The following is a 27,154-nucleotide window of genomic DNA, read 5'->3' as shown; positions in this document are numbered from 1 at the left end:
TAGCCCACAAAAATCCCAAGGACGAAGCGCTTCTGTAGTCAGGTGGGATGGGAAAATACTCCACCGATCCAACCAAACTTTGCGCCGACGGGGGTCCGTCCATGCGGGGATCACTACTGAACCATGGTGCAGGAGGCTGGGTGTATACTTGCAGCCTTGTTGGGTCGGATTTGGTGGGTGAGGTTTCCAACATTCCCTGCCATTTGAATGCAGAGGCTTTTTTGCTTTTCGGGAAATTTGTGAGTTTTGGGATGCCTGTAGAGGGGTCGCTGCAATAAGATTCATCGGTAAGACAGACGGGATTTAATTCGCCACTAAAGCGCCAAGTCGGGCCACGCGCTGGCTGGGAGGATGGATCGTTTAGGTAGCTCTGGCTGGAACTAGCATTGGGTAATGGGTCATCTAAGGATGGAATGAGTGCTTAGTAGAAGAGATTTTTTGGGCCTATGAGTGTTGGTTGGGTGGTCTCGCTCATTTTATCTCCTACTGAGTTTTACTGATGATAAGGCCTCCAGTCGATGAACTCTGCTGCTGGAATGATGACAGGAGTCTTCTCAGCACAAATTATGTCTGCGGAATGTTGCAAACTCGACATACAGATGCAAAGCAAATTCGTGTTTCTCGACATTCGCTGCTGCCTTTGCTAAGAGTCATGAAAATGCACATCTCTGTGTCAGTGGCTGAGAGGCTGTGTCCATCGCCCCACGTCGGCTTCAGCTTCCGCGGATGTCCAATGCAAGGGCTGGTGTTTTCTCGGACGGCGAGATTCACTTGAAGAAGCCGGATGGTGGGTTTCGGAGTCTCATTTGTTGAGCGATCCCATCGGGATGAAGGACTAGAAGTTAGAACAGGCAAGATGGCCGGTTGGAGAACGGTGACGATAGTTTGGAGCCGATCAATCAGAAGGGGACTGCAAGCTGCAGACCCTGATTGGCACCTCCCGGCGCCAACCGACATGGCGCCAGCCAATGAAGCGGCGGGCCCGACGAATGGTGCGACAGAAGGGGGCGTCGCTAGCCGAAGTCAGGCCCGCGGCTGGTGTGTTTCACCTCCGCGCGCCTCCATCCATCCAGCCAGCTCCCTGTACTGTGTGTATTGTGTAACTATTTCCTCGCCCAGGGACCACAGGGACCATACTGCATAGATACCAGCTGCCAACCAATTCACTGAGTGTCAATCCACCCCCACTCATCCTTGCTGTCGGTGCGCGCCTGGCAGAGGCAGTCCCAATTCCATCTGCGATTCACTCATGGCCTCTCCAACTACTATATAACACACCCCCCGCTGCCTGTGCTGGTCACTTCTCTTCTTCTTTTCCAACCACGCTGGAGCGTTCAGTCCTTTCCTTACCACTGTTTGACAATCCCACAGGCCAGTCCTGCTTTATTTCAACACTCCTTTTGATACGATCTTCTGTTGTTTGCCTGCGGCAGACTCCATCCTTACCTTCTACTCTTTCGCTTTCGTCCTTTGTGACAAAGACTCTTCCGTCATTAGACAAAGCCAACCTCGGAACAAGCTTGCCTGGCATCTCGTTCTTATAAAGGTATTGTCATAGTTCCCCATAATACAATTGTCCTATCCTGGTTCTTTCGGCGGGACATTCATTGTCTGTCAAATCTTATTCGCTTTTACTGCTTCATCTATACGGCTGTCCCCGCTCGTCGCTTCTATGTGTTTTACTAGATATATACCTGCTTCCCAACATCCTTGAAGATTTCGCTCCTTCTCATTCTTTCTCTCCGTCACACTGCTAACTCGTTCTTATCAAGATTTCTTTGCTCAACGCAACATCTGTTCTGTCTCGTCTGGTACGGTCAGAACTTCAAGCATTCCTTCAACTGTCGAACAGTGTGTAACGACTCTCTTTTGCCGCCATGTTATTCAAGTCCGTTCTCGTGACAGCCGCCATGCTGGGCGTCTCGGCTGTTAAGGCACACATGATAATGACTGAGCCTGTCCCCTACGGCAAAGCGACACTCGACAACTCTCCCCTCGCCGCCAATGGTAGTGATTTCCCTTGTAAATTGCGGGGGGCCGGTACCTTCGATTTCACCCAATGGAATAAGGCTCAGATTGGTGAGAGCATGCCCTTGACCTTTCAGGGTAGCGCTACGCACGGCGGCGGTTCTTGCCAGATTAGTCTTACTACCGACTTGGAACCGACGGTGGACTCTGAATGGATGGTTATCAAGTCTTTCGAAGGTGGATGTCCCGCCAATGTTGATGGAAACCTCAGTGGTGGTGCTACCGCTGCCGATCCATACACATTCAACTACACGGTCCCAGAGGGCATTAGCCCCGGAAAGTACACGCTCGCCTGGACTTGGTTCAATCGCATTGGAAACCGCGAGATGTACATGAACTGCGCTCCTCTCGAGGTCGAGAGCTCCTCTTCTAAACGGTCCGTTGTCGCCGAAAAGCGCTCCTCCAGCTTCCCTCCTATGTTTGTCGCCAACATAAACGGTTGCGAGACCCCCAACAATGTCGACATCCGGTTTCCTCAGCCTGGCGACGACGTCGTGTATGAAGGCGAGCCCAGCAACCTGGCGCCCGTTGGCGCTGCCGCCTGTACCGGTACCCCCACTTTCGGTGCCGCTGGTGACTCCAGCAGTGGCTCATCTGGTTCCGGCTCTGGCTCTAGTGGATCTTCTGCCTCTGCCTCTGCCGTTGTCACCACTGCTCCTGTCACAACCCACGCTTATACCGAGCCGACCACTTCAGCTGCACGCGCTGTCACAACCACCAAGTCAGCCGCCCCTGCAGTGAACACTGCCTCCTCCAGCTCCGAATCTAGCGGTTCCAGCTCTGGTTCTAGCTCCGGCGCCGACTCGGGCTCCAGCCCTAAGCCCAGCCCCAGCACCGTCGCAAGCTCTAGCTCCAGTTCCGGTTCTCTTTCTGGATCCTGCAGCGTGGAAGGCGAGTGGAACTGCATCAATGGCTCTTCTTTCCAGCGTTGCGCCAACGGCCAGTGGTCGCAGGTTCAAGATATGGCCGCGGGTACCCAGTGCACTGCTGGACAGAGCTCAAACCTGGCCATCTCCGCGAACAAGTTGATGGCGCGTACGATGAAAGAGGGTCGCTCCAGGCGCCACGGTCACGGCGGCCATGTGCACGCATAAATGTGTATTTCACGATGTGATACGGATGGCTAGCCCATACGGTATGAAATTTACGTTCGTTTCTTTGCACAATTTGTGGTGCGAGGACCCTTTTGAGATCTTTCTTTGCCTTGGTACCTTTAGCAGTAGAAAGGATGCACCAGTCTGAATTTATGAATTTATAACGTTGGCCAACGAATGATGGTTCATTATCCCATTGTAAGATTTTTCAGCATGGTTAAATTGTAGGATTATGTCGCGTAATCGTTGTCTGGCGCATCAACTGATCTATGTGGTGTCGGTTTCATCTCCACTAAGTAGTGTTCTACAGAACCAAGTCATCAACGATGCAAAACGGATGCCATACTTGCAACAGCAAGGTTTATAATAAGACGGCGTGATACAATTATTCTTTTAAGGGGGGGAAGGAATTAGAACAACAGCAGAAAGTTAGGATAAAATAATTATCGCGCAACGGATTGCTGTTACTTGCAGATTGTACAGAGTCCGGAGTATGGAGAGGCAAGTCATCCCCGTATGCGATAAGATAAGTGCCGCCTCAGGCAGCAGCGGGCACCCAAAATGGAAGCAGGGCTAGGGCTTTGCCGCACCCACGACGGGCGGGTGAACTAAGCGAAAATTTGCGCGCTCATCTTGAGATGCTCGATCTCCAACCTCGAACGACGACAACGACCACCTTACCGTCGACAAAAATGGCGTCTCGTCCTACCGTCACCATCGCCGGCGCTGATGGCAAGCCCACGGGGGCTACCTACCCCCTTCCGGCTGTTTTCGCCTCGCCCATCCGTCTTGATGTTGTCCAGTACGTTTTTTTCGACGTTAAACCGGTTTCGCAGGGAGGAGCGGAGGATGGCTGACGGTTTACGATTACAGGCAGGTGCACACCGGTATGGCCAAGAACAAGAGACAGCCTTACGCCGTGAGCGAGAAGGCTGGTGAACAGACCTCTGCTGAGTCCTGGGGTACCGGTATGTGCACAATTGAAGGAACGGGAAAGAAGACCAGGGAATCGGGAAGGCTGATGGATAACTTCAGGTCGCGCTGTCGCTCGTATCCCCCGTGTCTCCGGTGGTGGTACTCACCGTGCCGGTCAGGCCGCTTTCGGTAACCAGTGCCGTTCCGGTCGTATGTTCGCCCCTACCAAGGTCTGGCGTAAGTGGCACCAGAAGGTCAACGTTGGCCAGAGGTATGCATGATAATCCGGTCGGGAAAATCAAAATGAGCCAAAAACTGATGGGAATAGACGCTTCGCTACCGCCTCTGCCCTCGCTGCTTCTTCCGTCCCCTCCCTCCTGTTCGCTCGCGGTCACCGCGTTGCCAACGTTCCTGAGGTCCCTCTGGTCGTTGACTCCAAGACCTTCGAGAACGCCGCTATCGCCAAGACCAAGGCTGCCGTCGCTCTCCTCCAGGCCGTCGGTGCCGGCTCCGACCTCGTCAAGGTCCAGAAGTCCCGCAAGATGCGTGCCGGTAAGGGTAAGCTGAGGAACCGCCGCTTCCGCCAGCGCCGCGGTCCCCTGGTTGTCTACAACCCCGAGGTTGATGGCAAGGAGCTCGTCCGTGCCTTCCGCAACATCCCCGGTGTTGAGACCTCCTCCGTCTTCTCCCTCAACCTCCTCCAGCTCGCCCCCGGTGGTCACCTCGGTCGCTTCATCGTCTGGTCCTCTGCCGCTTTCGAGGCCCTCGACAAGGTCTACGGTACCACCACCACCGCCTCCGCCCTCAAGAAGGACTTCCTCCTGCCCCAGAACGTTGTTGCCAACGCCGACCTGGCCCGTCTCATCAACTCCTCTGAGATCCAGTCCGTTCTCCGCGCCCCCAAGGGTGAGGCCCGCACCAAGCGTGTCAACGTCCAGAAGAAGAACCCTCTTCGCAACAAGCAGGTCATGCTCCGTCTCAACCCTTACGCTGCTGCTTTCTCGAAGGAGAAGCTCGGCCAGAAGTCCCTTGAGGCTGGCAAGCCCGAGCGCGCTTCCAAGGCGTTCCTCAACACCCTCTACGAGGCGTAAGTTTCTGGTCCGGGTTACGTGGGGTATGATATGAGTTTGTTTTCGGTTAAAAGGTAGCACCAATGAAGAGGTTTGAATACCCATAATGAATGGTAGTTTTTGTTCAAGTAGCTGCATTAGATGTAATGATGTAACCCGTGTAAATGCGTGCACTATGAGACCTAGAGGACACCTGACTGATGAAGATTCTGTGAAACAACATATCAGACCGACCGGTCCAGGCCTTTTATCAAGACGACTCGACATGGCCAACTATCAAATAGTACATGGTAGACATGTCAGATGTATGTTGTCAATGTATTCTACTCCATTCATAATCCAATCACGCACTCCATCAGGCGCCTCTCCACCTGAAACTCCGTAGTGTCTTTAGATATATATAGTAACCTTCAATTTATATCTCTTATCATAGGACAATGCCCTCATTCAATTCCAACGATGCCATCGGCTCTTTCCGATAAAGTATCATCATCAACAACAACAACAACTACTACTACTACTACCACCTCACCTCTACCTCGCGATCCTCAATCCCTTCCCCCTCCATCTTACTTTTCTTCCTTCATAGCCAGCCAGTCAACCCCATCATAAGCGACCCCAACAAACCCCCAAAACAACAAACAATACCAACCCCTTCCCTCCCCCCTAAAAATACATAACCATTCTACCTAGCTACCCCCTTCTTTCCCACTCAAGCTCCGCGAACAAACATCCTAGCAAGCCCATCATCCAAACCCAGGCTTATCAACCCACTCACCCACCCCAACAAACAACCACCAATAGCAAAACCCATCCCTATATCCCACCCCTCCTATACCCCAGGATCAACCCCAACAAGAACCCATCCCAAAAAAAGCAAACAAGCAAACAAGCAAACGGAACTAACACCCCCTAGATAGCTCGCATCGCCGAACTGGCCCGCGTGATCGCTGCTTAGATGGTAGATAACTTGTTTACGTATTTGTGTAGGTGGCTGCCTAGGTAGGCAGGTGGCAAAAACAGGGAAGTTTCCATGGGGTATGGATGGGGTATAGGTGTTTGTGCTATGGGGATGGTGTCATGGTGTTGTCTGTCGTTGTGAGGGGATTGGACTGGGCTGGGAGTGTACTGTATGTACTATCTTAGATTCAAGTACGGAGCGGCGAGCGGGGAAAGATCAATCGAGATAGGTAGCACATAGGTAGATTTGTTTTAGGGTTGGGATAACTGCAGTTGACATTTTACTTAAAGAAGAAGGAGGAGATGGGTAGTACGGAGTAATCCGAAAGATTCGGGATTTCCGTGCGATAGGTACTACTTCAGTAAGTAGTATGTAGGTATATAACCATCACTTGCATCGCTCCCCAAGTCACAGCAGGAAGTACAGTACTAATACTAAAAATATGAAACGAAGCAAAGGTCCAGATTCTAATTTATTAGTAGCATACAGAATGCGAGTATCATGCCACCTACCTAGTCATCCATCATAGCAGTTCTCCCCCGTGGATAGAGTAAGGAATGTGATATGTTATTACCTATCCTAGCTACTACACTCTAGGGCGCATCCAAATGAATGTAACGAATGCAACATTATTATGCATATGCAGGCGTACCAACTAACCAGAATAAGAAAATCATCCATCCTTCCATTCTTCCTTTACCACTGAATATTTATCTACCTGCACACACAAATAAGCAAAAAGGAAAAAAAAAGAAATGAAATGACAGCCGGACTAAAAAAGTCCGCCCTAAAGAAACCTCTAATTCCCTCCGGCAAATCATCGTCGATGTCTGCATTTGCGCAGAAAGGTTAGTCTCGTGCTTTTGTTAGACAGGGATCCGACTCCGCTGGTCCGTCGGAAGGTGGTTGTTTTGATTTATTATGCTTACGGGGTGGCATCTGGCTTATTACTTCGTCTGGATTTGGTAATTGCTGGATTGATGACTGTTTATCCACGGAGTGAATGCCGTTTAATTAGTTGGATGGCCGGTTAGATCCGATCAGTGTTACATGGGGGCTTACGGCTGGCTTCATTTTACTTGATTTAGGGTAGGTATAATGGTGTCGAATATTGAGTTATGGATCATGGGTCATGGGGTTATACCATGATTTATAGCATAGTGTGGTTATACTATTTATGTAAATATGTTGTGGACGTAGTAGGTGGTAGTAATTCGACGCTGTACCTCGGTCGGTAGTACTATTATCCACTTAGGAGGGAAAGGGTGAAGAATTGATCAGGCCAGATCAGAATAATCAGAATAATATGGATACCTGGCCATAGTACTACGGAGCACGGAGTACTCCGTATGGTGTACTGTCACATCGTGAAGAACCGTCGGCATTTGGCCAGCGGCATTGAAATTCTGGACTCTGGTCAATGTTTCGGCTTTTCCGTGGATGCGGACTCATTTTTTCGTTGTTTTTCGGGGTCCCGCCAAGCCCTTGTTACGTATGTGATCGGGGATTGGATGAGATCAGCACTGCGCAACTGCGAACGTGGCCGGTCCACTTTAGTATTGATTGTTGTTGTTGCTGCTGTTGCTGTTGTTCGTTCTCGTACGGAGTCAAGGGGTGTACGAGGGGAGAGATTCTCGACTCGAGTCACCAAGGGGATGGATGGATCTGAACTAGTCCAATGTACTCTATAGTAGTACCATGTATGGTAGTATCGGTTGATATTGCGGTGGATTATAATCTTACCTAAGGAAGGAGGAAATTGGCTTCAACTTCCTTGGCTCAGGTACGACCTGCCTAGCCTCCATCACTAACCCCCGAAGGTGACTTACGACCGAGCCAGCCACCGGGATCACATTATTGTCACAGGCTGTAACGGTCCATGCTCGCACTGATAGCCGAGGCGACCCTTTGCCAGTCTCAGGGCCCGTAGTTCGTGGACACCAGAAATCAATTAGTGAGGAATAAAACACACCTTATCGACCAATCCGGTTTAACTTCCGGAGCAAGCGAGCCTTCATGATTCAGGACGCCAGACACGCTACCATGGACTATTGATCCTCGACCACCCCCACCTCATCCCACTTTGGCGCGGCGGCTACAACAAGCTTTTGGGCTAGCTGTCGCCTGCAGCCTGCGAGGATCCGGTGGCGATGGACGTCTCACTGTGTGCAACCCTGCAAGTCCTCATACTGCAGAGTGCAGAGTGCAGAGTCGCGGCGTTGGGATGCGCATCTGTGCCATTTGTGACAACTGCTAATGACGGGGGGAGTGGGATCGACGGACGGGTTTTGTCGGGTGGGGTGAATATGTCTTCGGCCGGAGATGCCGCTGGGAAGTTACTAGCAGTAGTAGCTACCTAGGTAGGTAGTCAACCTTACTTCGCATAGCTGGAAGCCTGGAAGTCTGGAAGGAGGAACGAGGACAATGGTGATTGTAATTGATGCAATATTTGTTCGCCCATGAGATGAGACCCAACGCTGCGATATAACAGTGTCTCACCCCCTCCGGCGCTAGTTGATCCTATCGGAGGAGACCCAGGGGTTCCGGATATGGACTCCGACCATCACGGCCGGTCGCTGAACATAGGGCGTCCTCCGGTCTCCGTAGTACCTGGACTGCCCAGAGCCAGAGGATATCTACCTACGTAGTAGTACTACCTACCTATGGGGTCTGGTCGTGGCGAATTCGACGGCGGAGTAGTATGCATTGCCAGATCCTGGTGCCGAAGGATGCCGGGGATGCACTAGATACGTAGAACCGTTAGTCGCGGCCGATAGATAGTAGTCCTGCTGTCCTGGTCCTGGTCCTGGTCCTGGGTACTTGGTGCTCCTCCCCGACGGTAGCCATCCGCGAATGCAAACTGCTGCGACCTGCCTTATAAGTTCTGGCTATATCTCCGTCCGTTATCCCGCTGCTAGGAGGAGAGAGAGTGGTTCCGACGGGGACGGAGGCCAAGTCCAATTAAACTCCGCTCAGGCTAGGGTGGTGCGGGAGATGGATAGGCCGTGTCCCCCCCCTTAGACTCTTAGACTCTTAGTACCTCTTTATTAAGCGGGCGAGGCGGGAGTCTGGAGGTCAGGGCGAGAGCACGGTTGCTGTCATCCCTGATAGGGACCATCTCCAGGATGAGGTGCGTCGGGATGTCCCCAGTCTACCTACATCCAGTCTTGACCTTGAGGAGAGCAGGTTTCGTGCAGCGCACCGCAACGCAGGAATGTCCAACCCGCCAAATCTCGGTATTTGTTCGGGTAAACCGTAAAGATCTGATTCAATCGCACCAATGAGCTCTGGTGCGGGTTTTTCCTGTTCTGGGCACTCGGCATATGAAGAATGGGTTTGGAGTAGGCAATCTCGAGTATCGAGGCAATCCAGTTAGATTGCTCGTGAATTTTTTTTCGGTTCATTTTTGATTTGCTCATTTTTATTTTTAAATTTTCTATTTTTTTATTCATTCATTTCCGGTTGGCGCCAATGTGGGATCGGTGGATGAGATCGTATGATAGTACTTTAGACTTTGCTTAGCTCGGCCGTAGGGTGAGAGCCTCCGGCCCACTCCCTCCCAGCCTGGGAGAGGGGGGAACACAGTTGTTTCGAAGGGAGAGTTTGGTGGTGGTGGTGGTGGTGGTGATGATGGTGGTAATGAGACTGACAGATAAGTCAACACATCCATCCAGACACTATCACACCGGTCTAGACTCTAGAGGCTAGACACCCTGTCACAGCGGAATCAGCCCCGCGAGGAATCAGTCAGAACGTCCTGGGCAAGCCTGGCTCTGGCACGCCTGACGGTGCAGATCGGATCGCCCCAAGATGAGACAAATCCGACTCCAATGGACCAAACGGGCGCTGCTTCCGGCGGACCACAAACCGTTACAGGAGACTCCAAACTCAAATCCCCAGCACCACTGCACCAGCAAGTTAGCAACAAGTTAGCAACCACCGCTACAAGCTAAACGCACCTACCTACTAGGACCTTAGGTAGCCGCTCCAGCGACAAGTCAGAAGTCTCAGGAAAAACCGCGGCCCTCCGGCTAGTAGACCCTCTTTTGTCCGTTTTCCGGATGCGCCCCGTCCACTTGGTCGCGAGTCCCCACGAATGACCGGCCTGTGATCCTCGATGGGCTGAGGGATTCCTACGAACTTGGGACGCGGTTCCTTACGCCCTCTCCTGGATGCTTCCCATCTCTTTCCCGGCTTGGAGTAAGTAGTAAGTACTACTAGGTACTGCTCCACCCGCGTAAGGACGGACTACGGAGGTTTCCGTACTGGCCACTAGTCGACGATAAGCTGGTTGGGTTGAGGGACTGGACTGCAGCCCTTCTTGCCCTGGATGGCAGTACTACTACTACTACTACTAGTGGTGGTGCTGGTCACTCCTGAGGTAGTTGTTCGTCCGAGCTTGGGCAGCCCGGCCGAAACTGGTCGGCATATGGAGTTTGCCAGGCTGGCCCTTTCTGGCGTGGGGAATTTTTAATTCTTTGCCAATTCTTTGGCAATGGAATTTTTCATTGCCATTGATTAACCGCTCGCCCATCTAGACGCCAAGTGTGCGCTATGCTGCTGGGATGCAGCAGTATTATTTATGGGTCCCTAAATCGACTCTTCGTCCCCCCTCGCTCGATTCGTGTGTAGCCCTCATATGAGCCTCACGATCGCTGCACAGTGCACACCCTGAAGGAGGCGATGGCAGGCGATGGCAGGAGGGAATAGACGCATTGTCCCGACCAGACAAAACAAGGTTAATTGCAACTGCCGTCCCGAACAGATTGTGCTGTCCCGTGGTCGGTGGTCGCATGAGCGCCTCAAGCCAATGAAGCCATGACTAACGCCATGGAGCTGGCAATGGAACGTTCCGAGCACCAACGAGGATCCTCCTGCGGGGCGTCCGTTCTGAAACCTAATCACATTCATATTAAAGAATCAAGCCGGCCAGGGCCAAAAAAAGGAGACGATTTCGCACGCTGCAATAAAAACCCCTCAAGGGCCAGGTTGAGACAAGACGTCGGGGTCTGACGACACTAAGTATCTGAGGCCGACCCGGATAAAAGTCTAAATGCCACCACCCTTTCCATCCATGGCATGATCAATCATATTGAAGTTGGAACATTGGATGAGGATGCTGGATCTAGACGATCAATTCTCCCCGATAGCTCGATTCTAGCCTGCGTCTAAGGCTAACCGCGCCCGACGGCTATCCTCGATATTTCCCCGGGCCGGTGGTGGTCGAGGTGCTTGCCATGTAGGAGGCTAGGAGCACGATGGACGGACGGACGATTCGAATCCCCGTTGGAGTGGAGCTTGTCGAAGCTGAACCGAGGACGGAGTAGAAGTGAATGCCGAAGGAGGGAGGGGATCATGGGAGACTCCGTCCCGCAACCAGAATACTAGTAGTATCTATCTATCCAATTATCCCAGTATCCCGTCCCCTCTCGAGCATGGAGTATCTAGTATATCCTAGGTATAGCATCTAGATGGTCTTTTGGCTGGGTGGGTTGGCTGCTGCCAAAGTGGATTGGCAAAGCGTTGGAGTTTGGACTAAACCCGTCTAGAATTGTGAATCAGGACTCCCTGATCATCCTGATCTGGATCGGTCATAAGTTGCCTTTTTTTCCAATCTACTGGGAATTCTTGGATGGCACTTTGTCAGGATCCCCAGCTAAAGCAGGCACCATATCCGCCCTCTGCTGCTTTCTCTTCCGCTCTCCTCTCCTCTTCTTCCTCGGCCTCATCCTCCTCCTTCCCACTTACACACTACACACATCATCCATCCACTTTCACATTCTCTGGCTCCCCTTTTTCTTCCCTTCCCCCCCCTTGTCTATTTATTATTCTCATCTCCCCGAACCCCTCCCCGCTCTCCTTCACCAAGCGTCTCCGCCCCTCGACCTACTAGCACCGTACACTTACAGGGGCATTCCCACATTGGCCCGACTAAGCAGCAGCAGCGCCATTAGCACAATTTATCTCTTCCATCCAGTGCCCCGCGCCATCAGGTTTTGGCGCAAACAGGCTATCCTGCCCAGGGCCCATTTTTATTCGTTAGTGGCAATAGCCGTTCGGCCAACATCAGGCCAGCTTGACCACTTACAACCAGGTGCCTCGGAGCGGCTCTTACAGGCTGATATTGCCCTCTCAAGGGACCTGTAATTTGGTCGGTTGTCTTCGGGCTCTGCAGGTGCTTTATTATTGTCCTACCTGGACCCCGGACCCTATCACTTCGCAACAAACAACCCGGCTTCCATGCCTGTCTGGTGGTGATTCCCAACCCTGCCAACATCTGCAATCGCACTTCCTTCCGCCCCCATCTTTCTCCTGTCCGTTCTGAAACGGAGCCCGTGGTGCATTCTGGTTTGCTGTCTGGCACACAACCCCCCCAAAAGTGAGCGTAGTCTGGCGGAAACCCAACAAAATCACTACCTAGCCTACCCCCCCTCCCCTCTCCATTGTTCGATGCGTCTTGCGACAGTCACCTGCAACCTGGAAGCAATTCAATCCTGGAATGGCGAGCTCGCTTCGAAAATCGAGTGTGTTCCAGTTGTTTTCGCCATGACTGTCATCTTTTAGATGCTACCTCTTCCCGTTTACCCACATTGAATTGTATGGAAACTAGCCAGTGAGCCTGCATGGTGCGGACTCGGTACTCTCGTCGCAGAACATCGGTCTCGAACAGCCGTTGCTGAGAGAGTAATATCAACTCAGCCCGTCACTCCTGTCCTCCCCTCCCCGGCTGGGCAGCGATCGACCTACCACGGAGGGGCAATCGCGCCTCTCGTACGGCATCCGACACCTAGAAACAGCTTGCCCCAGCATTTGTTTCCCACCCATTAGTATCGGGATAGCCTAATCCGTTTCCCTTCAAAAAGAGCGCTCCGGGATTAGGGCAGCTAGAGAGAAATTGGTGGGTGGATGTGCCTTGACTGAAGTCGAGCATGTGATGATACCGTTGCTAATCCCCTTACTATCTGATAGTCTTCCTCTCTGCTCTTCATCTCTTCCGGCATCTAAGAATCCACCGGATCAGCTAAAGATACTACAGCCTGGAGTTCTCTCTGGACCTTAGCCGGGAAAATCTGATGCTCCTTAGCCTACCCTAGGTGCCCCCGATCGACTTCGAACACCAGAACCTCTCTCACCATGTCGGCCTTCCCAGCGGGCTCCTTCAGGCGCATGCCACCTGCTATAGATGCAGTGTCACAGCGACAGCCAGAGCATCCAGCTAGCCAGTCACTTCCCGCATCCCACCCATACCAGCTTCCACCACCTCGCGCTTCAGCCTCCCTGCAGCTTGGAACAGATCCATTCCTACATCAACGAAACCACGCAGAGGCTCGCGACCTTGAAGAGACAGCCCAAGGCCGCTCTATGATCCCGGGCCAGCAGCAGATGGCTAATGAACAGCTTCCGTCAGTCAGCCAGTTATTGACGCCCACAGCCCATTCGAGCCGCCCGTCGTCTCCCTACCAGCCGCACCGATTTGGCATTTATACACCACCAAATGGGAACACGGCGTCCCCTACCCCTTTTCGTCAGAGCGATTCCATACCACGTCCTGGACTACATGAAAGCCCTCGGGCCTATTCAGAGGCAGTCCCACACCCACACTCCAGGGGTCTTCCGCCACTGGCTCATATCTCCACACCGGGCCTAGCACATGAGGGTCCGCTACATCACCTTCACAGTGGATCACCTGTGCTATCCAGTCAACCTGCGTCCTATCCCTACCATGGGCTCAACTCTCCAGAGAAGGAGTACGCCAGAGACTTCTCGCCTTCCGAGACCCCCGATTCTGCAACGACAACAGGTAGCCGATCTCAGAAAGCAAGCGTGCGTCCTCATGTGGTGGACGAGAGGTACGTGGAGGGGGAAGGCCTGTGCTACATCTACGCAGACGGCTCGCATTGCCCCAAAATTATCGATGGGGTTGCAGTCAATGCAAACTGGGGGATCACGAAGGCTGGCAAGCCGAGGAAGCGACTCGCCCAAGCCTGCTTGACTTGCCGGGAAAAGAAGATCAAATGCCAACCCAATCTTCCTAAGTGTGACCAATGTCAGAAATCTGGGAGGGAGTGCAGGTTCGAGAGCGCGTAAGTTTCCGGGACTGGAGTCCAGCTGCTCGCGATAACGCGACTAATTTGTCTTGTCGCTGCTCTAGACCTCGCGGCCATCGTGCGGCATTGAAGGCAACCCAGCTTGCGAGCAGATACGAACACCGAGAGAGCTTTCCTTCTGGAAGCTACGCCTACGGTACCACATCCCACTCTCCGTACTCTGCATTACGGGCGTCAGAAAGTTCAGCTTCACTTCCGAACACTAGTTCTCAATCACCGAGATCCGAAGTGTCGATGTTGCCCCCTTCTGCCATGGAAGGCCCCCAAGACAGTGTGATGGATCAATACAGATATAGAATGCAGGGCTATAGCCGGTCATCTGCTGGAGCTGAGGATACTACGAGACGCCTGAATGATGAGCTTTCGTTCACGTCTCATGACTACGCTGATATCGTGATGGAAATGAAGGACCTGGATCCCCAAGATCCGCTCGTATCTGACTGGAATACCGATCCGTATGAAGCGGATGGGGAGCTCACCGTGCACTATGTCGAGAGCTACTTTACCCATGTGAATGACCGCCTGTACTACATGTTTCCCCGGAAGCGGTTTCTTCTGTGGCTGCGATCGTGCCATACGAAGTCCCTGGAAGACAATATGCTTCTATACTCGATGATGACGCTCGGATCGATATTTTCCGACCGGCCCGATAGAGTGACGGCGCTCAAGAGGTACTCACGCACGGCCCGGTATGCCGTGGAACATAGCCGACATTCCCTTTCGCTGCAACTCGCTCAAAGCCGCATCATCATCGGACTTTGGTACTACGCCATAGGTGCCCTGGTGAGAGGTTGGGACATCATCGGAGCGGCCGTTCGGACAGTGTGTGGGCTACGGTATAATGTGGAGTCGGGGGGTGTCATCGTAGACCAGAGTCGGCCCTGCGAATATGGCTTGCATCCACAGGCCCTGATTGAGTGTCGTAGGCGGACTTTCTGGGTCGCCTTTCTTATGGACGTGAGTGGCACATCATTTCGTTTGTTCCTAGGCCGAAACTAACTATCAGCTTCCTAGCGCATGTCTTGTTTTTACACTCCGTCATCCACGTTCATCTCGGCCCAAGCAGCATATCTAAGACTTCCTTGTCGCGAGGAGGTCTTCGAGGCGCAAGAGTATACCACGGTGCCCTATTTTCAAAGCTTCCTCAACCAAGTACCCGCGTCCCCTGAAAATGATACCGCGAGTTTGAGTGCGATGGCACTACTGATTGAAATCATGTCTCTTTGGGGAGATGTATCGGACCACGTCTCCCGCCTATCCTTGATACCGACCGAAGCATATAACAAGTTCTTCGAGGACTTTTACACGACGGTTGTCGGGCGCGCCGATGAATGGGCTGCTCGGCTTCCCGACCATCTGACCTTCTCAGCCGTGAACATGGAACGAAGCATCCGAACGAAGAAAGCCGATGCATTCATGTCAATCCATCTACTTTACCACGCAACCTTGATGGCGCTGAATAGACATGCTCGGCACCAGAATCTTCGCGCGGAGACCATTGAGCGGCACATCCGCACCATGCGGAATCATGCCGTGGAGATTCTTCGAATCTCACTCGCTCTTATGCGTTATGCCGCAGAGTATGAGCCGTCTCGCATCATCTTGGAGCCGGGGACGGTGAGAGGAACCATTCTAAACCCATTCCTCGGATACGTGATTGTGTCCGCCACGGATGTTCTTAGTGCGGCGGGATTGATGGTCGATATGCCGGAGAGCGTAAACCTCATCCGCGGTGGCTTCGAGGCCGTCCGAGAGCTGACCCGCTTTTGGAGCGGCGCTCTCCCGCTGGCGACGTTGATCGAGAAGCGGCTGGAAGCTATGAGCGAGGGCCTGCATCAAGTCGATTCCGGCCGGAAGGCCGCTTTTTTGATCAATGGGCCATCCCTGGATAGCCAGGTGCGCGCGGGCGTGCAGAAGCAGCAGGACTTGCCGACGAGCGAAGACCTCATGTACGGCGGGCTGCCGCGCGAGCAGCTGTTCGGCGCACTGGGGGCGGGCGATATTCCCTTTGCGAATGAGACGGTACTTTGGATTAAAGAGAGAAGCTGACGGCTTCCCTACCCGTTTTGGTCGTGATTTTGCATCATGAGCGCATGTATAAAAGCTGTTGCAGCTGCCTTTTTTATCTTTCTTTTTTTTTTAAGAAGTTTATACCCAGGAGGCTTGTTGGCTTGCGTTGTTAAATGCTTGTTGTGGTTGCCCAGATGCTGGGATGCTGCTCCTACAACGCGATATAGGATTGGCCGCCGATCTTCTGACATGAGTGACGATGTATTGCACATGGACTGTATATTACCAAACAATAAAAGCACTGGATATTGGAACGAATTGTGTAGATTGAGTGACGAGTCATTTCCTTCTGCATCTGTCCCACTTGGAATGCCCAATCGGGGCGCCGAACCCTCTTTGCCTTATCGGCGCCATCAGCGCGCCTTCAACTCTTCCTAGTTCATACTCTTCATACGACCAAATATAAGCCCAAATCTCCTATTGACTCTCCCCTCGTGAACTTCCATCCCGGAGATCCAAACCGCCAACATTGAACCCCGCCCGCGCAAAGAAGCGAAAGAGGAGAAAGCAACCGCCGCGGGTCCGCCGAACTGCCGCCCTCATTTTTTCCGACGTCATCCATCCTCCGTTTCTGTCAAAATGCACGTCGGCCTACCTACAGCCACCACGTCGCGCATTCAGGCGCATCGTCATCATAATCCTCCGTCTCGCCTGCCTGATTAACTGCGACACCATCTATCCACCGTCCGAGATGACCTACTAAAACAAATCCAGCTACTAATAGCACCCTGCCTACGAAATCGACGCGCGCAACACCCAAGCAAAATCCAAAGTGCGACACAAGCATAACCACCACCGCCGCCGCCGCCATGGACAACAACACCCCACACCAAGATGATCCCCTCTCCTCAACCGATGAAGAGATAGACTACTATGCCATTCTTAATCTCCCGCGAGATCCACCTCCCACAGAGGCACAAATTCGCTCCGCGTACCGCACTCTCACCCTTAGCTTTCATCCAGATAAACAGCCACCTGAGCTGGTGGAGTCGGCACGATGGCATTTCGATCGCATTCAGACTGCGTATGCTACGCTGGTTGACCCCAAGAAAAGAATCGTGTATGATTTGCTGGGTGCAGAGGGCCTGAGGAACGAGTGGGGGCAAGGGGATTTGAAGGTTGGGGTGAGGGCCATGCCTAGTGGTGAATTCCGGAGCTGGTTTTTGGAAAGGATGAAGAGGAAGGAGAGGGCAGTGGTCGAAAGTTTGGTTAGGTCTAGGGTATGTGTTCCTTTTTCTTTGGCTTTCTGCTTTTCTTAAAAAAAAAAGCAAATCCAGTCCCAGGTTTGAACTGGGAAGTTAAGAGGCTTTAGTGAGTGAGTGCTAATTGGTGGGTCTATATGTAGGGATCCTTCACGCTTGGGATTGACGTCTCTGATGCTGTTACCATCGATGAGGAGGATGGGATCATGTATATCCAGATGCCGTCGCCCAAGCCCTCGGCATTTTCAGTGGGGTTTTCGTCTAGGGTTCCTATGCCGACGTTGGAATTTCTATTGGGGGAGAAGGAAGGAGATGATGATGAGGAGGAGGAGGATAAGGCCAACAAACCGTTCGTGGACGATGGTGATGACACGGAGTTGATAATAAATGCGGGCATCACCGGGCAGCTAGGCCAGCCGTATCAGGACGCGACAATCCGGCTGCCGGACGGTACAGTCGAAGATCGTCAGGTATGTTGATTGATACGTGGAATTAGTCGTCTGAGGCGTTGCTAATGCTGTGTCTAGCTGCCGCTGCCATATGTACTGGCCGCGGAACAGTTTCACCTGGGAGTCAGTGCGGCTCATGCATTTGGAGGGGCTTATGGCGCAAAGGGGATGCTTGCAAAGCCACTGTTCTCGTTTCTGCAGGATACGAAAATTGCTGTGAATGCTTCGGCGTTGCCGCGCCCATCGCTACAGACGAGCTGGGTGAAGTCTGTTATACCTATCCCTGGCACAACGCCATTTCAGGTCCAACTGACCGCTAAATTTGACCGATCATTGCGGCAGGCGCTTCCTAGCCTTGGTCTCAATGTCAGCAGGCCCATTGGCGATCGGACGTTCGTGTTTTGTGACTGGTCGAGCGGCACCGTGTTATGGCCGCTGGCTGTACATCGCTTTTTCCAACCGCTTATGCATATTGGTTTGCAGCCTGAAACCATGCTCTCCATTCCTCTTCAATTGGGCAGTTTCCAGATCGGCGTGGTCTCTCAGGCCACCCAGCAGGCCGGAGGGTTGGATGACGACGATAACGACGAGGAAGATAACGAGGAAGAGTTAGAATTGACCCGTCGCAAGCAGCGCAAGGAATCAAAGGCCGCCGAATCCTGGCAGGCAGTCATTGCAGCTTCCCCTATGGGGCCAAGTATGTCTTTCGCCTATTCCCGGAATGTTTTCTCTGGGCAAGCGGCCTACGAGCAGGTACGCTCGGAATGGAGCTCTGAAGGACGTTATCCCTTGACGGCGGACAACGAACCGCGGTCTGTTCGGATCAATGTCGACACCATTGTGGGGCAGGATCTGTCCCTTGGGTGGCATATTGAGGGAACCCGCAAAGTTGGTGAGTTCGCTCGCATGGGACTGGGTGTTGGTATTCAGGGCGTGCAGGGCCTCGTCATGACGGTATCGTGGAGCAGACTGGGCCAGAAGATCCGGCTGCCGATTTCGCTCATCCCATTCGAGGCTGCCAACGCGGATATAGCTGCATTGGCAGTGATCTGCCCGTGGCTAGCGTACTGTGCGCTGGAGTTCGGTGTTATTCGCCCGAGGGATAGGAAGAAGCAACGCCGAGTCATTGCCCGACGACAAAAGCAGCTCAAGAAGCTGATGCCTAAGAAGAGAGCAAAGAGCCAGAAGGCTATTGAGCTTATGGCCGAGCAAGTACAGCGCCGACAGGCGAGGGAAGCCGAGCAGAATGGCTTGGTCATCACCCGGGCTGAGTACGGTCACTATCCTTCGAAGAAGGACAAGGATGGTGTTAGAGAACCGCAGGTCACAGATGTTTCTATTCCGGTGGCTGCTTTGGTTGATCATGGCCAACTGGCCATTCCAAAGGATATGGTCAAGGTTAGTATAAGACCCTCCACAGACAACCCCTGATTTTGTTCTTCGGCTAATTTAAACCAGTCCCATATACTTGGATTCCATGACCCCGCTCCGCTTCTGCCAAAGACGCTGAAGATCTGGTACATCTACCATGGTAAGGAGCATTACACCGAGGCAAATGACGCGGAAGGTATTGCCTGTCCCATGCGTCCGCACTTGCTGAGTTGAGGCTACTGATGTACAGCTCCTCGCCTCATGATTTCCTGCATCGCTAGTTATTTGGCATATCTTTCTATTCATTTGTTGCATGAGTCTGCATTGCTACATAATATAGCGTCCCCCTCTATGTGAGTCTATAAGGGCATTCATTGATCAGTCTGCGCAGGGCAGTTGGATCTTCGGAAGAGGAATAATGAAGGAACGGACTATCTACTTGCCTGGGCGTCACTCTATGTCTAGGTCCGGCGTGACTTGCTGGCCTGTTTGAGCTCGAACCAGCCATTTAATATTTCCAACTATTCTCTACTCTTGAATTGCATAAAACATCCACACAAGATCCATGAATAAAAGATTAAATGAAATGTAAAGTTAGATCCAAGAGTAAGGCGGTGGCTACTCACGTGACCCGCTCCTGTTCCGCCGCCGCGCCAAAAAGAGCCAAGCATCCTCCTCGACCATTTCATCACTCCCTCCATCTTCCCAGTTCCCAGCCCCTCCCACTCCACAATGGCATCCATCGCGGAGGGCCTCTTCAAGTCTCTTCCCAAGCCGAAGTACACCGGTGAAGAGGAGGAGCTGCCACAACATGCACAACCTCGAGGTCCGCGGGTCGTAGGCCCAGGACAACTCGACGAAACACAGATTGTTCTCCGGGTGGGTTACACTATATTGCAATTCTACTCGTCTTCAACCGATCATCTACGTAAGATTTAGGCTGATTGTGGTGACTACAGAGGACCGGCCCTCCTCCCTACCAGAACCGAACCGGATGGCGGCCCCGCGCCCCCGAAGACTTTGGCGATGGCGGCGCGTTCCCCGAGATCTTGGTCGCACAGTACCCGCTCGACATGGGCCGGAAGGGCACATCGTCGACTTCGAACGCGCTTGCCGTGCAGGTCGATGCCGAGGGAAAAGTCAAATACGATGCTATTGCGCGCCGCGGCCACAGCGACAACCGGATCGTACATGCCTCCTTTAAGGATCTGATTCCGCTTCGTCAGCGCGTTGATATGGGTGAGGTGTCGCTGGATCGGCCCTCGGAGGAAGAAGTTCAGGCGCAGATGGAGAAGACCAAGAACGCCCTGGCCAGTCTGGTGGAGGGTGCAGCAGCGGCGCAGAAACCGAAGAACGTCAAGGGCGGTCGGAGAGCGGAGCCTACGTTTGTGAGATATACACCTGCGAACCAGATGGGTGATACGTCGCGGAAGAATGATCGGATTATGAAGATCGTCGAGAGACAGCAGGATCCGATGGAACCGCCCAAGTTCAAGCATAAGAAGATTCCTCGCGGCCCGCCTTCGCCGCCTCCGCCTGTCATGCATTCACCGCCTAGGAAACTCACGGCTGAGGATCAGGAGGCATGGCGTATCCCGCCGCCGGTGTCGAATTGGAAGAATCCGAAGGGTTACACGGTTCCGTTGGATAAGCGGTTGGCGGCTGATGGACGCGGGTTGCAGGACGTGTCGATTAATGACAAGTTTGCGCAGTTTGCCGAGGCGCTGTTTACGGCGGACCGACACGCAAGAGAGGAGGTGAGGCTGCGTTCCCAGATGCAGCAGAAGCTGGCGGAGAAGGAGAAGGCACAGAAGGAGGATCATTTGCGGGCGTTGGCCCAGAAGGCCCGCGAGGAGCGTACGGCTGGCAGTCGGCGCGATTCTCGTGCGGGATCTCGCTCGCCATCACGCAGTGTCAGCCGCAGCCCATCGCCGTACTCGGCCAGTGAGGATGAGGATGCTGCCCGGGAGCGGGAGCAGCTGCGTCGTGAGCGTCGCCAAGAAGCCGAACGGCAGCTTCGACAGTCCCGGATGGGTACCGAGCGACGGATCCAGATGATGGCACGGGAGCAGAATCGGGATATCTCGGAGAAGGTGGCGTTGGGGCTGGCCAAGCCGTCGCAGGCGTCCGAGTCGATGTATGACTCACGTCTGTTCAATCAGACGAGCGGTATGGACACGGGGTTCAACGAGGACAATCCGTATGACAAGCCGCTGTTTGCCGCGCAGGACGCCATCAACAGCATCTACCGTCCACGGGCACAGGCCGATGACGACGACAACGAGGGAGCCGAGGGCGAAATGAGCAAGATCCAAAAATCGAACCGGTTTGAGGTCTTGGGCCGGGCGAAGGAGGGATTCCGGGGTGCTGAATTAGCTGAGGTACGTCCCACCCCATCCCCACTACGTTTCCTTACAAGACTGTGCATTAACGATCAAATCAGGCTCGCGATGGCCCCGTGCAGTTCGAAAAAGACACCACTGACCCCTTCGGCATCGACAGCATGATCGCCGACGTCACGGGCGGAGGCGGATCCGGTGCCGGCCAGAAGCGCTATGGCATTCAGGAAGTCGACCGTTCGGAACGGGGCTCTAAACGGGCGCGTGTCGATGACGATTAATTATCTTGTGTATACCTTTTTTCATAGGTACATACCTATCTACCTACCTACCTACCTGTACTCATTGGTTTCTATCTTCTGGGGGTTATGTGCATTGCTGCTGGCGTTGAGTGTGCGGTTACTCTTATACTTTCTTCCTTTATCAAACGAAATGAAAAGTGGTTAACTACGGAGTACTGGATACCGTCCTCTTTCTCCCATATTGTCTGCCTCCTCCCTCTATCCTAATCTACTAGCCCAACTCCTTCAGATGGTCTACACAATATACTAGATACCACCAGTGGAAGCCGAGATAAGCTACACCCCGCACCCTAGTATCCGTATGAAGTAACAGAACCTAGATAGGATAGACCAGGATGGATCAACCTTCCGAACATAGTTACTTCATCCTCCTTTCTCCTCCTCCTATTTTCTTCCAGGAATACATACCACCCACATACTAGATAAACCTGAGCACTAAGATCATCATCATCATCATCTTATCTACTACACCCGTATCTTGAATCCACCCACCCACCCACACCCATCCAGGAAAGCATGCAAGAAAGCAGAAAACGTACGATCATGATATCCACATCCACATCCCAAAACCCAACAATCAAGGAAATTGAGAGCAGATGGATGGATGGATGGATTGTATGCATATATGCATGTAGGTACTATTAAGTAAGTAGTAGTGAGTCACCCGACCAAACAAAACCACACTAATTGAAGTAAACCAAAGCAGGAAATGTACATAGGTCTAATTTAGTTGAAGAAAAGGGGTGTGTGATTCTTGGATCCCGAATCAAGTGATCAGGATGTGGATTTCCGGGGTGTGGATGAGGAGTAGATAAACATGATGAGCATGGAGGGGGGGGGGGGGGCATGACGTAGTGACCTGCATATCCTTTTTCTTTACTTGCAAGTAGATAGAGTGGGTTTATTGATTGGGATATTATTGGGGGAAGAAAGGTTAATAGTTATTGTTTAGAATGTAAATCAATTGTCTAAGCTGAAACGTTACTATATTTCTTGGATTATACGGAGTACGGAGTATTCTGCACCGGAGGAGGGGAATGCTTACTATGTGTGCTTGTTTCTGTGTTTGACTGTGCACTCTGTGCGTGTGTATGGAATGAGGTGCTGTCCTAACTACTTACGTGCTTCTTTTAGATTTTAATGCATTTGCAAATGACTCCGCCAGTAGGATTATACAAATGTAGAGACCAGCATAGAGGAGGATAGGTATGGCTGGGCTGATTCCAGTTATGGATGGATCGTAACTTAGGCCTTCGACATGCATGCGAACATCAGGCCACAAGGATGTCGGGTCGATCAGCCGGATGACCAGACTGATTGGACGATGAACATCCCAAATCGACGACGTACAGGAGGGGATGGTGCGTTGATCTAATCGGGGAGATAACGAGAGCCAATGACCCGGGCAGTTGCTAGTCATCTCGTCTGAGATTGAAGGCCAACCTCGGAACTTTGTTGCTACTACTAGTAGATAGTGGAGGGGGGATCAAGGGCGATCGGGCTGGTTTCTGGGTGTAGCGCTCCAAGCGCATTGGAGGCTGGCTGGCTGGCTGGTGGATGCTGAATAATTGGGAGGGGAGGTAAGTAGGTTTGGTGGGTGGCTGATTGTCGGGTTTTGGGGCCTCGCGGCCTGATGTGAGTGGTGGTTGTGTTGGTTTGGATTTGGCGATGGACTGGAATTTGGACTGTCTGGTTGGTGTCTGTCTATCTATCAGGAGAGGAAAATCTCCTAGGTATGCTTTGGGTTGTCATTACCAGGGTTCTGACTGGCTAGATTTTTATGGCTCGTCCGGATAGGGGATATACGTGGGCTGCAACTGTAATAATTGTATTGCCAGCAGTCGATCCGCTGGTTGTCCCGAGATGGAACTAGATCCACCGTAGTAGTAGTATCTTGTAATCTTGTGCACCTTGACCGTTTTGGCTGGTGGAAAGATAACGAGTCCCCCAACCCCAACCCCTCCCCTAGTATGGAGTAATACGAAGTAGATATCTACTACTAGATAGATACTACTACTATAGTAGATACATCCTCTGAAAAATGCCATGCAGGATCGTCTGTGTGACCGGGTAGATGGAATTCCAGCGACCGTGGTGCCTGACTAGCTTGCACTCCCACAGGTTCATGACACAACATCCTTGCCCCTGAAAGTGCGGGGAGCCGATGAGCAACAGCAGCGAGAATCCTGCCTCGCTTTGACCGTCGGATCCTGTTCCTGCCAAAGCCGAGAGTCATCAGATTAATGCTCGATCCGTGCACCTGATTGATGCACCGCCGAGCACAGGGCAACGTCGGTACCGGCGCCTAGCGCGGGGTGGCGATCGAGGGGATTTGCTGCTGCTGCTGATAAGCTGCTGGGTCGGTGGAGCTCCAGATAAAGCCCGACTCGCTCCTCATGTTGGTTGGCACTTTATTAGGTAAAACGTTCGTCTGATCCTTTACCCACTGCCACTGGATAAGACTGAGAGGAGTCATTCATTCATTCATTCCCTTACTCTTACTATTCTGGCTACCTGACGTTTTTTTTTTCCATTTCTTTCCTGGTCTTTTTCTTTTTCTTTTTCTTTTCCCTTTTCTTTTTTTTTAATCTTCTCTTTTCCCCCTTGTCAACGGTCACTAAACTTTTCTTTTTCCCTTTCGTGTCTGCATCTTGGTAGTGCCTTAGGAACCCACACTGCACAGTCTCCAGCTAGTTACTGTGAAGTATCCGTCGTGGCGGTGGAGGTGTAACAATTTCCAAGGCAGCTAGAAACCGACTGGCCATTTTGCCCGGACCGAGAAAGAAGCAGTGCCGAAGGAAGGAAGGAAGGAAAGAAAGAAAGAAAGAAAGAAAGAAAGGGGCATCCAGAAGTGAAGGGCCGAAGTACAAGACAGAGCCAAGTCACCTGCTCTTTCTCCCCTCCACGACATCCCATTCATTTCCACTTCACCATCACCACCACCATCATCATCACCACCACTTCCTTCACCACCTCATCATATTTGCCATCCTTCTCTACCCAATCCATACCAGCTTCTCTGCCCGGCACCCTGACCCACGTCCACGTCCACACCCACACCCATCGCCCTCTGACTAGATCTCGCTCCCTTCTTGCGTGCTGCTCCCATTGATACCATCCCCTGGAACAATGGCGTAACCAAGGGTTTCTGAAAACAATGAATGCAAGCTCCCTGCCATCCAGAACCGTCAAGTGCAAAAAGAAAAGAAAAGCATAAAGGAACTCCCTCCCACTCACCATCTGACTTGGCCTGCGCCACGGACTGCCGGGCCACTCACCTGCTTCGCCCTGTGTTGCCTGGCACGGGTTTCAGCAGAGCTGTGCCAGCCTCTCACCTCATTACACATCAAGAATCGACTCCGCCTTGACCCCATCTTGATTCCTCGTATGATCTGCCTTATATCCACCTGTCATCAATCAAACCTGTCGCCCGGACTGTGCAAACTTCTTCGTGACTGCAGCCGAGCTTAGCCCTTAAACCGTCTTCTGCTATCATCTACCTTCACCACACCGGACCCGCCTCTCATTCAATTGTGCAGGGTCCGGATCTTTTGTTTCAAATACAACACTTGAGTACCATCAGGCAGGATGGAGCAGTCACTATCTCTCATCTCTGCCCAGGTCCAGTTCATGGTAAGTCTTCCTTCTTTCTTCCACAATATTCTTGCTATCCCCGCTCCGCTTCTCCAATATCTTCCGATGCAACATGGAATCTTCTCGTGCCAGGCTCGTCTCATTAATGACTGTGGTGGAAATACAGGAAGACCGACTGGCCCTGGTGCACATCCCGCTGGACCTCTACCCATTCTTCTTGAACCCTATCCTGCAGCTTCTCTTCCACGAGGTGTCTCCCATCTCCGAGAATCAGATGGAAGAGGACGATGGGTATCCCGAGCGCCCCAGGCGCCATCAACCGGCCTTTCTGAACTTCTCACTCACCCCGGTGGAATGTTCGATCATGTGCCCCAGGCAGCTCGCTAATGAGTATTTTGCCCCTCTGGTCGACAAGTTCGTTCAGAGCAATTCGTCCGGCCAGAGCCGTCTGTCCATTAGCAATGACGACTTCATCGCTATGCAGGTATACGGGGAGGGCCTCGAGGCGGGCCAGCGGGTGCTTGAGCTCACGAGCCCGCTGGCAATGGCAGGAATGTACGTGTAGCTGATCCTGGATTCGTGTAACATGCTGACTGGAATGACGCAGCTCCATCTTCTTCATCTCCACATACTTTTCCGACTACATCATCGTGCCCCTCCGGAGCAAGACACAGGTGATTGAGGCTTTGGAGAAACGTGGCTTTCAGTTTGAAATGACAACGGAGGCTTTCATCAACAACAACAACCAATCCCAATACAATAGCTGCTTTAGCCCCATGTCTTCTCGGTCGGCGAGCAGTCTGGGTTCGCCTCCTGCGACCCCGCCGCCCTCGTCATTGGACGAACTACAGGCGCGCACATTTCGCTCCCTGCGCAAGCATCACATTGTCCCATCTGTCGACAGATCTCTGCGTCTAGTCCAGTGCGCCGCGCATCACCGCTATAGCAGCGATACTAGCTCCATCTCCATCCTCCGAGATGCCCTCACCACTGCCCTGGTCGTCGACCAGCCACGCTTTCTCTCTCTCACTCTGACCGCTGCTGATCCAGCGGCATCCCTGTTGTTGGAGAAACGGCTCCTGCCACGATTCTCGAGCGATCCATCTGCGACCACGGACTCGGATGATGATATGAGTCTTCTCCTGGGCTCGAAGGAGGAAATCCTTGTTCCCATCATGCTTGACTTGCGTAAGCTTCCTCTCGAGGCCTCGGGAATAGTGTGCGGCGTTGCTGGAAGACTGGCCGATGCAACGCACGCCCGAGGGGATGAGGACACTGACATATCCACCATTCTTTCCCACTCGTGGAACGGTGGTGGCTCCTCTTTCGACAGCGCAATCAAGAATTTCCTCTCATCCAGCCACGGATCCGGCGGCCCTGTGAGGCCCTTCGGTACCAGTCCTGGCTACAAGACTCATCGCCTAGAGCCAGACATGGATCCTTACATGGACGCCGTGGAGATCAGCTTCCTCAGCACCGCGAGGGCGGGAACGATCATTGTGGGTGAGCATGAGCTCCATCGTGCCGTCGACGCGCTTGAGGCCGAAAGCCACGAACCCGAAAAGGCAATCGCGGCGCTCCGTATCTAACTTTCTGACTCCTCCTTATTATAATACCCCTTACAAAAGTTCTGAACATGCTTTTTTTTGCA

At 52.6% G+C, this 27,154-nt stretch overlaps 6 protein-coding genes across 6 annotated transcripts; all 6 read left to right on the top strand.

Moving 5' to 3' along the window:
- Nucleotides 1–1,877: 1,877 nt before the first annotated feature.
- On the top strand, nucleotides 1,878–3,104 carry BO94DRAFT_448528 (lytic polysaccharide monooxygenase AA11 family protein; the record flags this gene model as incomplete). Its single annotated transcript, XM_025607530.1, has 1 exon — nucleotides 1,878–3,104. A coding segment is annotated over one exon (1,227 nt), but the record flags the coding sequence as incomplete, so codon positions are not given.
- Nucleotides 3,105–3,785: 681 nt separating this feature from the next.
- BO94DRAFT_535634 (60S ribosomal protein uL4) lies at nucleotides 3,786–5,181 on the top strand. Its single transcript, XM_025611837.1, has 4 exons — nucleotides 3,786–3,924; nucleotides 3,996–4,090; nucleotides 4,158–4,308; nucleotides 4,366–5,181. Exons 1-4 carry the CDS (start codon nucleotides 3,815–3,817, stop codon nucleotides 5,126–5,128), a joined length of 1,119 nt encoding a protein of 372 aa, XP_025467064.1. The 5' UTR covers nucleotides 3,786–3,814; the 3' UTR covers nucleotides 5,129–5,181.
- Nucleotides 5,182–13,202: 8,021 nt separating this feature from the next.
- On the top strand, nucleotides 13,203–16,225 carry BO94DRAFT_467189 (C6 transcription factor; the record flags this gene model as incomplete). The annotated part of the gene is made up of 3 exons (XM_025608198.1): nucleotides 13,203–14,152; nucleotides 14,221–15,133; nucleotides 15,191–16,225. The coding sequence occupies 3 exons, from the start codon at nucleotides 13,203–13,205 to the stop codon at nucleotides 16,223–16,225; spliced, it is 2,898 nt and encodes a 965-aa protein (XP_025467063.1).
- Nucleotides 16,226–16,932: 707 nt separating this feature from the next.
- Nucleotides 16,933–19,560, top strand: BO94DRAFT_83710 (J domain-containing protein). Its single transcript, XM_025617699.1, has 4 exons — nucleotides 16,933–17,466; nucleotides 17,592–17,918; nucleotides 17,976–19,295; nucleotides 19,356–19,560. The coding sequence occupies exons 1-4, from the start codon at nucleotides 17,056–17,058 to the stop codon at nucleotides 19,500–19,502; spliced, it is 2,205 nt and encodes a 734-aa protein (XP_025467062.1). The 5' UTR covers nucleotides 16,933–17,055; the 3' UTR covers nucleotides 19,503–19,560.
- A 440-nt stretch (nucleotides 19,561–20,000) lies between these two features.
- On the top strand, nucleotides 20,001–21,888 carry BO94DRAFT_586055 (SKIP/SNW domain-containing protein; the record flags this gene model as incomplete). Its single annotated transcript, XM_025615733.1, has 3 exons — nucleotides 20,001–20,147; nucleotides 20,228–21,649; nucleotides 21,712–21,888. 3 exons carry the CDS (start codon nucleotides 20,001–20,003, stop codon nucleotides 21,886–21,888), a joined length of 1,746 nt encoding a protein of 581 aa, XP_025467061.1.
- Nucleotides 21,889–25,497: 3,609 nt separating this feature from the next.
- On the top strand, nucleotides 25,498–27,092 carry BO94DRAFT_466608 (ACT domain-containing protein; the record flags this gene model as incomplete). The annotated part of the gene is made up of 3 exons (XM_025608172.1): nucleotides 25,498–25,542; nucleotides 25,670–26,058; nucleotides 26,111–27,092. The coding sequence occupies 3 exons, from the start codon at nucleotides 25,498–25,500 to the stop codon at nucleotides 27,090–27,092; spliced, it is 1,416 nt and encodes a 471-aa protein (XP_025467060.1).
- Nucleotides 27,093–27,154: the final 62 nt, after the last annotated feature.

This window comes from Aspergillus sclerotioniger (genome assembly GCF_003184525.1).
Source record: "Aspergillus sclerotioniger CBS 115572 chromosome Unknown BO94scaffold_15, whole genome shotgun sequence".
NCBI lineage: Eukaryota > Fungi > Ascomycota > Eurotiomycetes > Eurotiales > Aspergillaceae > Aspergillus > Aspergillus sclerotioniger.
Note: the sequence above shows the minus strand (reverse complement) of the source record. Positions and strands in the feature narration are given on the sequence as shown.

Excerpts from the sequence above, each read along its gene's own strand:
- BO94DRAFT_83710 (XM_025617699.1), top strand. The coding sequence starts at position 17,056 with ATGGACAACAACACCCCACACCAAGATGATCCCCTCTCCTCAACCGAT. Across the intron at positions 17,467-17,591 it reads AAAGTTTGGTTAGGTCTAGG|GGATCCTTCACGCTTGGGAT; the intron begins GTATGTGTTCCT and ends GTCTATATGTAG. Across the intron at positions 17,919-17,975 it reads GTACAGTCGAAGATCGTCAG|CTGCCGCTGCCATATGTACT; the intron begins GTATGTTGATTG and ends TGCTGTGTCTAG.
- BO94DRAFT_535634 (XM_025611837.1), top strand. The coding sequence starts at position 3,815 with ATGGCGTCTCGTCCTACCGTCACCATCGCCGGCGCTGATGGCAAGCCC. Across the intron at positions 4,091-4,157 it reads TGCTGAGTCCTGGGGTACCG|GTCGCGCTGTCGCTCGTATC; the intron begins GTATGTGCACAA and ends GGATAACTTCAG. Across the intron at positions 4,309-4,365 it reads AAGGTCAACGTTGGCCAGAG|ACGCTTCGCTACCGCCTCTG; the intron begins GTATGCATGATA and ends TGATGGGAATAG.